Below are 16,356 nucleotides of genomic sequence, written 5' to 3'. Positions count from 1 at the left end.
TCATCACCCCCAGATCTGTTACATTCTCCTTCACGCTCCTGCATCGTCTCATCTCATCCTCACTTCCACACTTTCTGGTGCAACGTTCCTCACCTCACCCCCTCCCACAACAGTGACCTAGGGCTGACAGCCCGGATTGACCCCTGAACCCCTTTGATTGGTACCCGGTCGACAGAGGAACGGCTCAACATGCCTGAGCCCACAAAGAAAGGTGAGAATTAAATTGTTTCCCAAATAAGAAAAAAGGACTTTGGTTACTAACAAATACAAAGTGCCTGACCATTTTTATGCTTGCATTTATGTTAAAGAAAGTTTAAAGCCAAGCAGATTTGCACTAACAAAGATGATACTAATGCATATGTCGAATGCACAATATATATAGGAGAAAAACATGTAAGCCATTATATTGCATGAGATAAGTAATGAACTTATATAATGTAAAGCTCAATGAAGTTTGTTAGTATTACTGCTTTGCTGCATCACTAAAGCAAAAAGGATAACAAAGTGACCCAAGCATACAACACAAGCCATGATCGGAAAATCTGAGAGCGATTTTGGAATTGAGATTGTGTTGGATGATGATGAGATAACCCAAACAACTTTAAAAAAAGCAAACGCTGTCATAACTGTTGCATTGACGGATGACACATAGTTAAAGCGACATGAACTGCTCAGGCAGCTGAGCTATACAGGATTCGGGGTATGGAATGGTGCTGACCTCCCAGGCGCTGGGTTACAAGAAATAGAGCTGCACTTTACTGTAGTGCCAGAGGCATCGCTGATGGATGATGCAATGCTGATGGCCCAGCAGGGAGCAGAAGGTTGGGGTCACAAATCCTTATGGAGAAATTATTTTAGAGCTGATGATATCAGATCGTCTTTCAGTGCCTAATGGACGGGCAGATAAATTGCAGTGTAGAAACAGAACAGAAGAGAGGATATGGAATTGCACTATGACGTAAGTCAGCCTCGAACCTGCATTCCATTGGTTCTTATGTGTCACATGCATGTGCACAACCCACTGCACCAGTGCTCAAATGAAAATTTTTTTTTACCGATTTGAATGTTATTTTTGTTCCTCTAAACATATCCACTCACAATGGCATTCGCATAGGATTCCATCTACCTCTGAACAATAGGGATTATGAAGCAGAATGTAGGGGATTTGGGAGACAAGTATTTTGATGATGCTCGTAAACAGAGAGGTGGCGCGATTCGTTTCTGTAAATGGTTTGCAGACGTGTGCGAATGTTCTTGTTCGGAAGGCAAATGTCATTTGATAGTGCTGGTTTTTATTGTGCCAAATATCTATATATGACAAGATAGACTTGATGTGTGAAGAGGAACCTGTCCATCAAAACCAAACCCAATGAAGAGTGAGCATAGAAGATATTCAAAATATGTATGACAATAAGTAAGCTGAATAGTATATGGGGATCGATATCAAAACATTGCTTTGTTTGCGTCCACAACAACGTTGGCTCAACCAATGGCATGACCTAAGGGCGTGGCATGTGAGGTTGTTAGCAAAACAATCATTATTTGTCGCTTCAGGTTTATTGAAAAGCTCAAAAAGAAAGGTTGTGTCACACGCCAACTGCAATATTTCATTATAGCTGATCACTCTATAAATAACCTCAATGCACGATAAAGAGAGAGTGGGTATTAGACCTTGTGACAAGTCTGTACAATAAAACGACTGTATGATTCTCATAAATTTAAAAGGAACAGCTGATGGGGGGAAGAGGTTGGGGTTGCCGTGGAGCGCTGACTCCAAGCTTTAAAAGGTTAGATGAGGGATGAACAGGGCTGGACCCTGGGGGAACTGGATTCCAGACCCCGGGAATAGTTCAGAATGAGCAGACTTTTAATCCCTGTTCCCTCTCTCGTTCTCTCTCTCTCTATCTCTATTCGCTCTATCTTTCATTCAGTGACTATATGACTGTATCATGCAGAGAATCTTTAGCATGAGCTCTTGTTTGTTTGAACTTTTGATCTCTGTGGTACATTATATCAAATGAAAGAGGGTATAACCTATTGCCACATATGACAGCAACACACAAATAGCATCACTCAGGAAAAACAACAAAACAAACCTATAATTATCTAGGCATGGAAAGCTTTGACTGTTACCTTAAGGTGAACGGTGAAGGAAACCCTACGTCTTAATCCACCGGGTGGGGGGGGGTGTACTGTATAACACTCTTCGGCTTTCATCAGTCAGTGTCAATTTCCCATATCATATAATGATAGCTCTCAGAGAAGACACATTAAATCTATCATCTGCTATTTCATTCCCTGGGCCAGCGAAGTTAGCGACACTTGCTTGTAAAATCAACTGTATAAACTTTTAAAGGGGAGGATGGCTAAAAATAAAAATATTGTTTACTCTTATTAAACCCATATCTTCCCTCCGTGACACGCAGTGTAAAAATGTATTCATTGTTACAAAGTAAGTGAATGGTGACTGACATCATCAGTGACATTCTAGATAACATCTGTTTATCTTCTACAGAAGCCAACAGATGTTATATAAGTCGAGCATAACATGACAGTGAGAAATGATAACCCTAGTTCGTATTCTTTAAATGCCAACTGTGTCAGTCTGCTTTACATTATCCCGGCAGACAATTGCATGTATTGGAAAATGCTCGTTATTAAATGAGATTTGAACTAAGTGGTCTATTTTAAGATGAAGGGGCGGTGACAACCGTTTGTCTGTGAATGGACGACATGAGCCTGTCTGTCTTCACGGCAGAAGCCGGGACAGCTGAGCATACCTGCTACTGCTGTGCTGCAAAAACAATACCTGTCAGGATTGTTGTTATCGTCTGGTGAGATAGAGGGGATCTCGAAATTGGCCACATGCCAAGCCAGTCAGATCAACAGTGACATAAATGGCTCTTTAATGGCTGGAAGGATCCACGTCATTCCCAATTCTGAGCTGAGGTGTCCACAGACATGACCTGGTTGGGCGTCATGCAAAGAGACAGAGAAAACATACAGTGTAAAAGAAAAAGCAATAGGAATACATTTGCATCTCGACTGAGTATGAGTAGTTTACCCAAAAAATTGTGCCCAGTTTACTTGAGGAGGAGTTTATTCAAGTAAATAAAAATTACTATAATCAAGTCAATGGGGACCGTTTTGGGGTAAACTACTCCTTTAAATGGATTTGCATCTTAATCTAAAATCGGTTTATAGAGTATCAATAATATTAGCATCAGTAGGGAAGTCAGTAAATTGGACTTCATTCACAACATTTCAGATACTCAAAATAATATATAAAAAAATGAATAAAATATGATTTGTAAAATCCACCCAGTAGAATAGCTTCTTAGAAAATACCTACAGGTATCAGAATGTGATGGCATCATAGGTAGCATTACTAATGAGACTAGCTCATAGCCCTACAACAAACCCTAACCCTAAAAAATAAGGGAGCTAAAATAAGGGTGCCATTAGAATAACCATTTTCGCTGTATGGTTCCATAAAGAACCTTTAACATCCATTCTTTATTTTGTCCAATGGCTAAAATCCTCAAGAACAAAATATTAATAAGCGGGGTGTACTAGCGCAGACATTTCTAAAAGAGTGAACTTTATTATTTTAATAAAAAGTATGAGACGTTTACAACCATTTTACAACCATTTTTACAACCATATTCAGACTATAAGCCTCCCTACTATGCATGCAAAATAGTATACTATACAATAAATGCAAACTGATAATATACTGACTGACAATAAACGAATTATTTCAATATATAAACAAACGTCAAATAAAAAATGGCTCGACAAAGCCGGCAAAGCAGGGAGGAAACAGAAAGCAGAGATGTCAAAAATATCAAGAGGCTAACGACGAGAGCACAGGTGTGAACATTGGCCCCATAACAGGAAAGCTCTTCACACTGGCTCCTGACAGCAGGGGGCAGGAATGAAGAGGTTTCAGCGAATGTCCTTTGTGTTCTGCTTAACCTGGCCTGGCATCCTCACAGAATTCACAGGAGCCTGTGCCAAGTTAGCAGGAGTAGGTGGCAGAGACAAAGCTGTTGACATTAACATCATGTAATAATCCAAAGGTTGTTCTTTTATAGTTTGAAAAACGACATAAGTGTGTTTCTATCGCCTAACCTGATATGCAGAGATAGCTACAAGTTAGCCATTTGTAGGTTAATATAATGTTATTTTATGTGTTTGAGCATCTTGGACAGCCTGGCACAGCAACACTGGTTGAGTCATGTCCGACTATGAGTGAAGGGTGTTGTGGAAACCTTATTACAAATATTAATTATTCGTGATTTTCTATTCCAACAAAAGCATGTTGTATTTTGTTTTTGTCTTCAAATTCGTAACCCAAAATCGTATTACTTGAATGATTCTTGTTTGCATTACAAGTTTAATTTCCAGTTTTTGAATATACCAGTCTCATAAGCAAGAAGTTGTAACTGTGTCCTCTCTATAAAGAGTCAGGCGCTAAAACCACGTGCTATGGTAATCTATAAATAAAACAGCAGGGTTATTTTCAAACTTTCATATCAGATGTGTGCACTCATTGATTATTTTTGGCTTTTCAATATTCTAATCATATTAGGCCCTCTTTCATGAACACTTTAATTGAGTATACTGTAATGCTGCGTCAACATATCACTGTTAAAACTGTTATGGCTTATGCACCAGCACTAACACAGTTCTGCTCTGACCTGGGTTTAAATGCTTTGAGTCAGTCAAGCTGTACTTGTACTATAAAACATGTGACACGTAGACCATTTTTGGACACTTAAACCACAGTTAAAATTATATTCATGTTATTTATATATATATATATATATTTAAATATAACATTTAAAACTAGGACAAAATGTCTTTGGGTTCCTTCTGGTTTAAGTGCAGCACCTGTTTGAACTTAAAAGGAAACTAATCCATACAGTACATCCACTAAAACCAAACCAAGATGTTGAAAGGCAGAAGCAAAAATAAAGAGATAAATATATATTTTCCATTGCTACCAGGTTTGAAATGCTGTTATGTAATTGAAGCCGAGTAAGACATTTTTTAAGTGTGGCCTAGGTGACCAAACACTTTTTGAGGCCAAAAATATTTAAAGCCTCACTTCAAACGTTCAGCAACAAAGAGATCTTACTGAATTGTTTTTATTTCTTTTCCTTACAGAAAATGGTGCACCTCAAGGTGAGTGGTCAATTTACTTGAATAATGCTGTTTGCCTTATCCTGGATCAGTTTTTCTGAGTGAATGGTGGTGAATGTTGCTTTGAAGTTACAACAGAACTTCCTCTTTCAGGAAACATCCTCTTTGAAAATATTCCAACACAAAGTTCTGGAAAAAAACATTATTTGAAAACATAGCACGTTAAAGAATGGTGTAGAGTAATAGTATATAATAAAAAAAATATTTAACAAAATAACAACTAAATGTATGTATAATGTACATTTAACCTGCCGTTGTCGCATATCAAAGCCTACAAAGTGACAGTATCACCTGACGTCCTTCATTTTGCTGTAGTAACTGGCTGACAGTAGCTATTCTGCCTAACTTAACTTTACTTGCTTAATACATAATTAAATAAATACATTGTAATGTCATGAAATATTGAAAATTCAAATTGTTTTATTGCTTTCATTGCAATTATTCAAATCTTTCCCTGAGAAAGTTTTTACAATGTGGAAAAAAATCACCTCACGACAAGGCGAACATCGCAAACTATTACAACATGACTTACTTGTTTGAAATCCAAGCTGTTTTGGACTAGCAAAGATAAAATCCTGAGTTACAATATGTTTGAAGGTCTACAGTTACTGAAAAAAGTGTGCTTTTAACCATTTATCACAATATACTCAACAATGTATGCTAACCTCACCATACCGACCGTTGGATGCTAACCGTTTCGGTCGCAAGATGGCGCCATTTACTGTTTAAAATATCCATTATGGCTAAAGCAACTTTTGGTAATACAAGCGAAAGTCAGGTAAAAATACCGGATTTATTTTTTAATTGTATGTTTTGACTATGTAGGTAATTTGCATTACATTGATTTAACGCCTGGCAGAAATAAAAGAGCGCGTGCTGCGAAGGCGTAACGTAAATTACGTAGATTACGTGCACATGAATTATGACGCATTTGACGCCAAATAATATATTTTAAAATATATTTCAAAATATTCAAAAAATGGCAAACAAAATATATTTGATAAAAAAATTGGAATATTTTTTCAAAAATATATTTTTCACCAGTATATTTTTGGTCATTTTTGTATATTTTGAAATATATTATAAAAATAAATACATTTTAAAGAATTATCCTACTATATTTACTTTGTTTATGTTATAAACCTGTAAACATAACAGTTTTAAAAAGATAAAAAAAATTCAACTTCAAAAATATACTTTATAAAATAAGCTTTTATTTAGCATTTATTTAAAATATATTTTGGCAAAGAATACTTTTTTGCCATATGAGATGTAAAATTATTTTACATTTTAAAATATATTTTCATGAAGGTTTAAACGAAAAATATATTTCCAAATTTAAAGCATTTCTTTCTACAAAATATATTCAGCATATATTTAAAATATATTTCTGGCCAGAGAAATGTATTTCTTTGCCGTATGGGGACTGCCTACAGACCAGTGTTAGATGTAAAGACTTTTATTATAGCAAAAGTGAAGTTTATAACTACAACGAAAACAATTATAATTATGTTACACTCACCAAAACCAGAATTTTCAATTTCTTTTGATTTGTACCTTGCGTTTCTTTCTCTATAATGACAAAGGACTTCATGCAGACATTTAAAGGATGTTTAAATATATATTTTGCTTGAGATTTAAAAATTATGTCCATTTTGTCTGTTTGTGTAAATGTCTATATTACGATGTAATGTGATTGCATTTATAATCCTATATAAATGGAACATTGTCTCTGTATACTGTATGTCCTTGAGTGTATGGTCTCCTGTCATCTTGCACATGTACTGTATGAGTCTGTATGTGCTGCTTCAAGCTTTGAAAGAGGCACTTGCCTTATGTCTGTCACGTACATAGAGAATTCAGCCCCTGTTGACACCCCAACCAAGAACTCGGTTGAATTGACCCGTACAGGTAGGTTTTCGATGACCCCGGTTTGTTTCCTGGTGTTCACCCCAACTCTTACCTCACGTGTGTGAGAGTGTATTTTATTTATCACTTTTTGCTCACTGTGATCGCAACAGGTAAATACATTTATCCCACAAAGCACACCAATACACAAATGCACACACACCCAAAAGGTTTACAACTATACAAACAAGCAAACAAAGACTTTGCTGGCCCAAGCTTAACCTACACCCGTGGCAGTGCTGATGCATGCTTTGCTTCGTGGATGGCAACAAAATTTGCTGTAGGCTATGGAGATGTTTAATGTGAAGGTACAGTATATCAGGAAGAAGCAAAGTATACCCCACAGAAACATATCAGTGCATACGTTTTTGTATATTAAACTATTACAGTTCACTTTGATCTAAAGTACAACAATGCAAGTCTGAGACCACAATAAATATAAAAGCACACAATTTCAGCATCTTTTTGCTAATTGATTTTCTTTGATTTGTCATAAATGTATATTTTTAAGCAATGCACACAGGTGTTTTCTGTGTCTGCAGTACTTTGCTTCTTTTGAAATGTAAAATCTCATAGATATACAGTGACTGGATCTGCATATGCCTCTATCTTGATCATATTCACAGGGAACTGAAAAATATTCCAAAAATTATTCACATAAACTCTGAAATAAATGCATATGTATACTGAAAATCACATATGCGTATTTCACTTGGACAAATCTAGTCACTATACATGTTTGTGAGTGTTTGCATGTTGTAGTTGGCTTCCTGATGTCTTACTGCTCTAGCCTGGCTGTGTTTGCTGTACAGAGGCTACAGTGGCAACCAAAGACACAGAGGCCATAGTCACTATCACAGAACCAGGGGTTTCCGAGGTTGCTCAGACAAAGCCAAAAGTAACCGAGGTGACTGAACTAAACCCATTAGTGGGTGAGGTCACAGACCCACAGCCAATAGTGACAGAGCCTGTTAAGAATGGTCAAAAGGAACCAGAGCCAATCGATGCTGTGATTCCAGTCGAGGTGAGTGGAGTAAAAGAGAAGACCGACACACCTCAAATAAAAGGTGAGTATTGATAAGCCACAATAAGTCATAATACTCTAATATTAGGTTATCAGTGTTGGGGAAGCTACCTTAAATATCAAAAATAGCAATATTTTAAGATGCACCCAGTCAACAGCTGTGTCCCAATTCAAGGGCTGCAACCTTATGAGCATTCAACCTTAAAAGGTGAGCACTCTGTCTTTCAAGGTGGAAGCCTCAGAAGTTCGCGAAGAGAACTGAAATGAGACGGTCTAACCTTCGGAGGACCCATAATTAGCGTCACCTGCTGCACGCGCCCACCTGCACGTTTCTGACTTATTAAAATAAATTTGACATCAGAAAAATCATTAATTTATTTTAGAAATATGACACGTGGATGTATATTAAACTATTCAACAGTATACCAAATTAATCAACCTTATAAATATACGCAACATAAAAAAAATATTATTAACACAAAACATAACTTATAATACTAGAAATTTTTTTTTCTGATAAATACACTTTTATTTAATAAAGGTTTTAATTGTTTATTTTAGAATATCCACCCATTATATGCAGCCGTTGCAGACGCGCAATGACTCTTGGGATATCCTCGGCTGTTAAGGATCCATTCGTTCTATCCTTAACAGCGCGGAGAAATGAGGACGCATTTTGAGGCTTCATCCTTTGAATTGGGACGGCCTTTTACTCATAGATATGTATATAAAGGCTAGATGGCTCGTCCGCGCTGATGGCCAATTGAGTGGAACGTCCGCATTTTGGCGGCCATCTTACGACAGGGCGCTCGCTCACTCGTAGCATTGAGTTTTAATGATGCAGGTACTTTTAAATGACCATAACTTGCTTAATTTTTTACCGATTTTCAAACGGATTGGTTTGTTATAAACGTCAAAGATGTACCTATGACACTGAATACGTATACTAAAAATAAATAAAAAATTCATGAAACATGTTAAAGCATCCAGAATTATAGCCACGTTAATAACGTTTGTAAAAAACCAAACCGTTTGTAAATCCGTCAAGAATTCAGCAAGTTACGAGCATTTTAGTTTGCGTATGTCACTCACCTTCCGTCCACAGCAGCAGGGAGCAGCACTATGGCAGCACTGACCTAAGATGGCCGCCAAGTGACGACACAGCTGACTCCGCCTTGAGCCATCTAGCCTTTATATACATATCTATGCTTTTACTGGCCTTAAGTCGCGCTGCTGTGACGCAATCGGTCTTAAAATACGTCCTTAGAAGGTCGCAGCCTTTGAATTGGGACACAGCTAACATCTTTTTAAGAAAGTCGCGTCACTGTGCCGCCATCTTTGCAATGCCTGTCAGATACTGTGCATGCTCAAACAATAGGGAGGGACAGTCGCAAAGAACAGGCGAGTCTGTACAGAGCCCCTCCACCAGAGGATTCTTTAACAGTTAGTGATAGGCTCTTTCAACTGGAGAGTGGGACTTATTTTGCTAGAGCGGCCATATTGATTGTTGGGATCTCCCCCATTCGTAGCAAAAGCAGTAACGCATCTTGTTATTATTCAATATTGTTGACTCAGTAATTTATGGGTTATGTTGTGTTTATGAAACACCTACTTTTCTATATCCAATCAATTCACATTGGAAAACACAAGCCACGCCCACTATTTTCCTTGTCTCTTCGTGATGACAACATGTAATCTAATTTTAACTCAAAGCTGTTCACGTCCTCGAACTAGGGATTATTATTATTAATTATAATTCATTATTATTATAATTACATCTACATATAAATTACATTTTAATGCTTCCGCTAAATATTGCAGAACACAAAAAGTGTGTCAACTAGAGGTCTTCTTTGGTCCATAAAAAATTTACCTTACCGAAAATGACCGAATCGCTTTTTACCTGAACTAGACATGCATACATATATTTTTTTACAAGAAAGACCCGTCCAGAGACAAACCTGAGAAAATTAGACCAGAGTCTGACCCGACCAAGTGGCATTTTATTTTTTTAACCCGACAGGATTTGTCTGCAGACTTTGTTTCACTTTGTTTGCAATTTGTCTAGCTGCTCCATTTATTTTCATTTGTTATCTGACGACGACACAGAGGTTACCGCTAAAATGTGCATTTAAAATTGATTGACAGGTCTGGCTCAATGACAACTAACCTACCAGTCATACAATGTCGCAAGCGCTCTTGGAAAACAGAGGAGGGTTTGGAAAAGGACTCGATGCACACACGCAAGATAGTCTGGGTCTTTTCGCGTCCATTTGGCAAAAACACATTCATTTTAAATTACCCAATGCCTCTAATATTACACCCGACCTCGGATCGGACCTCGGGTTTTCGGATCTAAGTGGACCCGTGGCGTGAAGACATCTAGTGTCAACTAACAATAATAACATACTGGAAGTGTTTGTGTGTAAGGTTGCAGCGAGCTTTCATAAAACTTGTAATTACGATATGGCGTGAACGCACCTATATTCTGTTTCACTCGAAAATACGCCACAATACTGACATTACTTAAAACATTACTTAGTGCAATATTGAGTCTAATATTTTTTTCTCTTGTAGAAAATATTTCACATTACATTGCTGAAAAGTGTAGTTGTCACATTGTACTGAACTCCCAAACTCTGCAAGTTAAATAGGATCTTGGTTATTTACGCTGGCCAAAAAAATGGTCAAAAAATGTTCCCAACCTGTCACTGGTACAGTCCCTTTGAAAAGGTCCTAATATTTCCCATAAAGGTGGAGAGATATACAGTAAATGTGGTACCAATTTGTACCTTTTAGGTACTTATATGAACTCTTTAGGTGCAGAGGTGTTTTCTTTTTGAAAGGGTACAGGCCCAGTGACAGCTTGGCACCATTTTATGACCACTTTAGGAGGGTATACACATGTAGTCTCCATACACTAAATTTACTAATAAATCCAGATCAGTCTTTTCGCCACAAGTCACTTTTAAACTCTCATTTGTGTGCAATAACACTAATGGCATGAATTCAGACAACAGCCTGTTACCAGTTCAACTGCAAAACGGATGACTATGAAAGTTGTATCAATGTATGGTTTAAGTATGGGTATGTATGTGTGCTTTGTTAGTGTTGAAGCCCAACACTTGTATGTGTATGCGATAGCATTCAACGAACCTGGACCTGAAATCTGTTCTAGTTGTAATAAAATATGAACTTGCTATTCTTTGCTACCGTGTATTGTAAAATGCTCATGAGTTTCACCAGCAAGTCAAAGAGTCATGCTTCCATTCACGTGTGTTGCTTCCTGATTTGGCATGTTGACAAGCATGCGTTTTTTAAACAGGGCTTCTTTTTGCAAAATATCTCATTGCCACATCCAGGAATAGTTGACCAAAAAAAGTGAAAGATTTGTCATTATTGGCTCACAATCATTTTGTTCCAAGCCTTTATTACAAAGGCTGTCAGTCTTTAAAACGTTTTGGTTTACCATCTCATTGGAACAAAATAAAGCCAAGTTAATGATTACATTTTTTTGGTGAACTGTCTCTTTAAAAACCATACACATATATGCACATCTACATCTAAAGACCCACTTAAGTACTGTAGGCACATAACATTCATATCATGTCTGACATAATTTCATTTCAAAAGCATCTTCATTACCCTGAACCCTACCATGGTTATTTTACCCAGGATTTGATCTCTTTTAAGTGGGGTCGCGTTTCAATAAACTGTCATCTTTCATGAAATGTGCAAATGCATGTTGTCTTGTTTTATGCTGGATTTGGAGCTCAGTGATAGGACGGTGTTTGTGTCAATCACACCTTTATTTCAGATAAAGATGGTGATGTCACCGCCAGCACTCCATCACCTCCACCTCCAGCAGGTTGGTAACCATGACAACCCACCATCAACACTTCACTCCTGTTATTTACTAATGATGTTCCATTGAAATCATCAAAAGATCTCAAGATGGAAATAGCACAGAAACAACAGCACAGATATATTTAATACATAAAAAATATTGAAGTATGTTAACGTATAACTAAAGCTTTCACAAAGTAATGTATGCGTAAACACACATACAGTACATGTAATGTTCATCAAGCACTCCTACAAGCATTCAAACCCTATACACAAAAACTTTACATCTATATAAAGGAAGAGATGTGGAAGACATCTTATGTGTATAGATACATGAAAACATGCTTGTATAGAAATGCATAGTTCATTTATCTGTATATAATATCATCACATATGTTTTTCTATTTTGTTGTAATATATCACTGCTATGTGATAAAAAAAAAACATGTCTTTGTCACATTTTAATAATGGCATGGCGATGTAAAAAAGTAAGTTATTCTACAAAACAAACATTTAGATAATAATACGAAAAAAACAATCGCCAAACAGTCCTTCCCTCTGACAAAATAAAAACAGATTCTGATGAATAATATTTTGTTTTCTTTCACAGAGCATGGCAACGTACCCAAGAAACTTTCTATTGACCTTCCTAGTAAGAGTCTTTTATTAATTAATGCCTGATAGTATTTATAGTCACGTATGACTGACTATCAAAAGATACGTTTATTTTTATAATATGTGTAAATCTAATTATTATATTAAGCAACTAGGTTCAAGAGCAATGAGGTTATTTATATAGATTCATAAAATAACTTTTACCAGGCTTACTTGTCATACGTACTTGTACTTCTGCCTACATTTCTGCTAAAATACAACGCATTTCATCAAAATGTCCACTAGAGGCATTGTTTCTCCATTTCTAAGCGACTTACAGTGTCCTTATGGTTTAATTTTATGTAGCTGACTAAAACATACAAATGTATTTTGATTACGTATTACTGTCCCTTTTGTAAGTCACCACTATGCTTTATGTTAACAGCAAGTTTTTGATCTACCTCGATCAATCCTGACATTAACGACATCAAATGTTTATTTGCCACAGAAGAATGTTCTCCAAAAATGTTCAGTATTGTCTGCTTTGTAACCTTGAACGAACCCGCATCAAAACCATAGATCGAAAAATAGCGCCTCAGTGCCCCTAGTGGACACAACCAAAAGATGCAGCGATATTTATCACAATAAATGTAGGCCTATTTCATGTTATGCAGAAATATAGGCAAATTGAAATGAGCCTGTGTTGACTTTTAAGGACGTGCACACCAAAGCATTTCAACGCGGCTGAAAACAACTTTAGGCACTTGCCAGCTTTTTTTTCAGCTGAGCGCTTAGTTTGCTCTTACACTTCTGCTTTGTTTATCAGTTGTTGAGCGATGCGTCGGTTGGTTGTTGGGATATTTGTCCCACCCCCTCCACTGTGATTGGACGGCCGAGTGAGAAGTGACATTGAAGAGCTGAGCATTTCACCCAAAGCATTTCACCCATTTCAACTCTCGGTGCTCACGCTAAGTGCGGAAAAAATGCTGAGTGCCGCTGTTCAGGGCAGACAAAACCCGCCAGCTGCTGGCGCTTTTTAAAATCGTGACGCTTCCACTGAAACTATTAAAAACATACATGGGCCACCAGCGTAAACGCCTTGGTGTGCATGCCCCCTTAAAGTACATTAACTCTTTCCCCGCCAGCGTTTAAAAAAAAGTTGCCAGCCAGCGCCATAATTTTTTATGATTTTTACAAAAGTTTAATGCCTTCCGGAAAGTGTTCTTCTTTAACCTTCTAAGACCTGGATCACTTTTTTTGTTGTAATACTTAATTTCGTGTAACTGGAACATGTTGTACACAAACGTGAACAATTACACTGCTTCATGTTTAATGAAAAATAATTGGTTATTACATTTATTAGTCCTTCCTAACCCCAAAACAGCTGGAAGAAATCTGAAAAAAAGACAACCCAAAGCTCGGGTCTCAGGAGGTTAAATATATAAACATACAATATATCAAAGAACAGACTTTGCTTTCAAAAAAAAAAAAAAAATTGTTTCATCCTACCTTAATTTGTTCTCTTTTTGTCACCTCTCAAATATGGGTAGGTTTCTTCAAAAATACAAAATTTTGAGCAAAAAGTTGAGATCATTGTGTTTTGTGAAGGAATTTTGATAGAGATCCAGAGCAGTCCTCAAACCATACACGGAGTTTGAACCATTTGCCCTAATGGGATACTTCCGGGTGTTATAAGTTGGGTAAGAGCACCACCTGGTGGATAAAGGCAAAAATATGGATTGCCGGAAGAACTCGTCATTGGCAGGAAAGCATTTTCTCTTAATTGACAAGTTAACTCGTCAATGGCGGGGAAAGACTTAAATGTAAAACCCGCTCCAAAACATAACCTATTATTTATGTCAAGATGCTAATAATTCAGCCTGATCTCAAGAGATTCGTACATATTTTATGAGTTGGCTAATTCGCATGAAGTTAATCATGCAAAAACATATGATTGTCATAAAAAACTATAAAGAAACCCCACCTCTAACCCCAATGTCACAATGTCATCATACAAATTAATATGAATTAGCCACCTCGAAAAATGCGTACCAACTACCATGAGATAGCATTGGATAATTTATACCAAAAAATGTTTTCCAAAGTGACAAACCCGATTGTGTTTGTTAAATAACAACTACTAGTTGTAAAAGTAATGTAGACAACTAAATGTTAATAATTAAAAACCATATGTCAAAATTCCACAAAGGTCACCATTAACAATCTTGTCACTGTTTTCCCTTTGTGTTTTTATGTTGGTTTCGTGTCCTGTGTTAATTGAGTTTAACACAATGGGTTTCACAGTAGTGTCTTATAATGTGCTATAAATGTATTTTTGTCTCTGTTTAGATGATAGCCACCCTGAGTCAACCAGGGGGAGAAAAGACTCAGGTAATTCAATAACCCCAGTAGCTTTTAACCGTTCTTTAGAAAACTGTGGAAACACAGTCGGCAGTATAAAGACTCTAAATGTAGTTAAAATAAAATGAAAAACTTTGGCCAAATCCCATTTCTATTTTATACCCCTTCACCTACACCTACATCTAACCCTTTCCATTTCCCCTTAAAACACAGTGGCAAGTGGAGTGGTGAAAATATTTCCTTAAGAAATCAGACACCACTACTACATGTCACACGTCATTATATGTCACTTGTGCACCTTTGTTGTTTCTGATATATGGGGGAAATTTTCCATACCCCTTTGTTTGAAGCAGGTCCCCAAAAATGTTTGATTGGCTATATGTCCCTTCCCCCTACCTCTTTAACCAAAAGGGAATCAAGAGCCTACCTCTTAACGTGAATGCGCAATATAGACGGGTTGGGGCAAAGCCCAGTGGTAAGGGACAGAAATGGGATTGGGTCTTTATTTGCCTGATTTTCCCACAATGGAGAGCCAAATGGATCCTGAAAATATTTGCGAATGAAAGTCTATTTGGATAAAAGCAGTCCAATGATCTTGAGCGAGAAGAAACATTATTTCCTAAAACATAATAATCTCAAATCCCTCTATGGATTGTTGGGATCCATGGCGTTTTGGAGATCATACTTCATGGGAAAATAAATATCACCGTTTAGATTTTTATTCGTAGGATATTTTAACTCATTGACCATTTACTAAAAACATCTGTGAAATCTCAATGAGCAAATGTTTAAGTGGTTTTACGATGTATATTTAAAATATGTTAACTGATTCTCTCTTTTCCTTCTTAAGGGTCAATCAATGTTGTTAAATGTTGATGCTTTCCATGTTGCTAAATGTTTTGTGATGGCATTGTGTGATACTGACGTGTCTTTGTGTGTTTGTTGAGTACTTATGTGAGTGAGTGAGTGTGTATGTATCGAACTGGGTGAGTGCTAAAGAAAATCATATGATTGTAAAATAATGGGTGAATATTTAAATATTTATCTTAAATGACATTTGATAACTATTTTAATGTAATCTATTGAACTTTTATAATGTTGTTTGCTAACTTTCTTGATGAAAGTTATTATGAAGTTATTATGTACGAGCAAGATAAAAATCTCTTTTTCCTGATTGGTCAGTGTGGTCTGAGGGGGATGGCCAACCTCCTGAGGAAATCGACAAGCAGGATGCTCAGCCCTTGTCAACTCTGTTGACTGAAAAGCCTCAGAGTGGCTCCGTCAATGTAGGTCAGTACATGAGAATGATTTCAAGCATTACCAATAATACTATTTATGTACCTTTTAATATTTGCTAAACCTTCCCAGCAAGCTATTTGGGCTAAAACCATGCTAAATTTGGGCTGTCAGTGAAA

The 16,356-nt window shown here is 36.9% G+C and overlaps 1 protein-coding gene across 1 annotated transcript in view; it reads left to right on the top strand.

The window, feature by feature from the left end:
* The window catches only part of mybpc1 (myosin binding protein C1), a 44,016-nt gene continuing 27,660 nt past the window's right edge, over nucleotides 1-16,356 (top strand). Inside the window, exons 1-8 of the mRNA XM_073814738.1 lie at nucleotides 1-211; nucleotides 5,173-5,190; nucleotides 7,063-7,119; nucleotides 7,929-8,183; nucleotides 11,958-12,008; nucleotides 12,597-12,638; nucleotides 14,930-14,971; nucleotides 16,124-16,231. Coding sequence (XP_073670839.1) covers nucleotides 190-211; nucleotides 5,173-5,190; nucleotides 7,063-7,119; nucleotides 7,929-8,183; nucleotides 11,958-12,008; nucleotides 12,597-12,638; nucleotides 14,930-14,971; nucleotides 16,124-16,231 — 595 coding nt within the window. The 5' untranslated portion in view covers nucleotides 1-189. The remainder of the gene's footprint in view (nucleotides 212-5,172; nucleotides 5,191-7,062; nucleotides 7,120-7,928; nucleotides 8,184-11,957; nucleotides 12,009-12,596; nucleotides 12,639-14,929; nucleotides 14,972-16,123; nucleotides 16,232-16,356) is intronic.

This window comes from Paramisgurnus dabryanus, chromosome 1 (assembly GCF_030506205.2).
Source record: "Paramisgurnus dabryanus chromosome 1, PD_genome_1.1, whole genome shotgun sequence".
Lineage (NCBI taxonomy): Eukaryota > Metazoa > Chordata > Actinopteri > Cypriniformes > Cobitidae > Paramisgurnus > Paramisgurnus dabryanus.
This window is presented reverse-complemented; position numbering and strand designations above follow the sequence as displayed.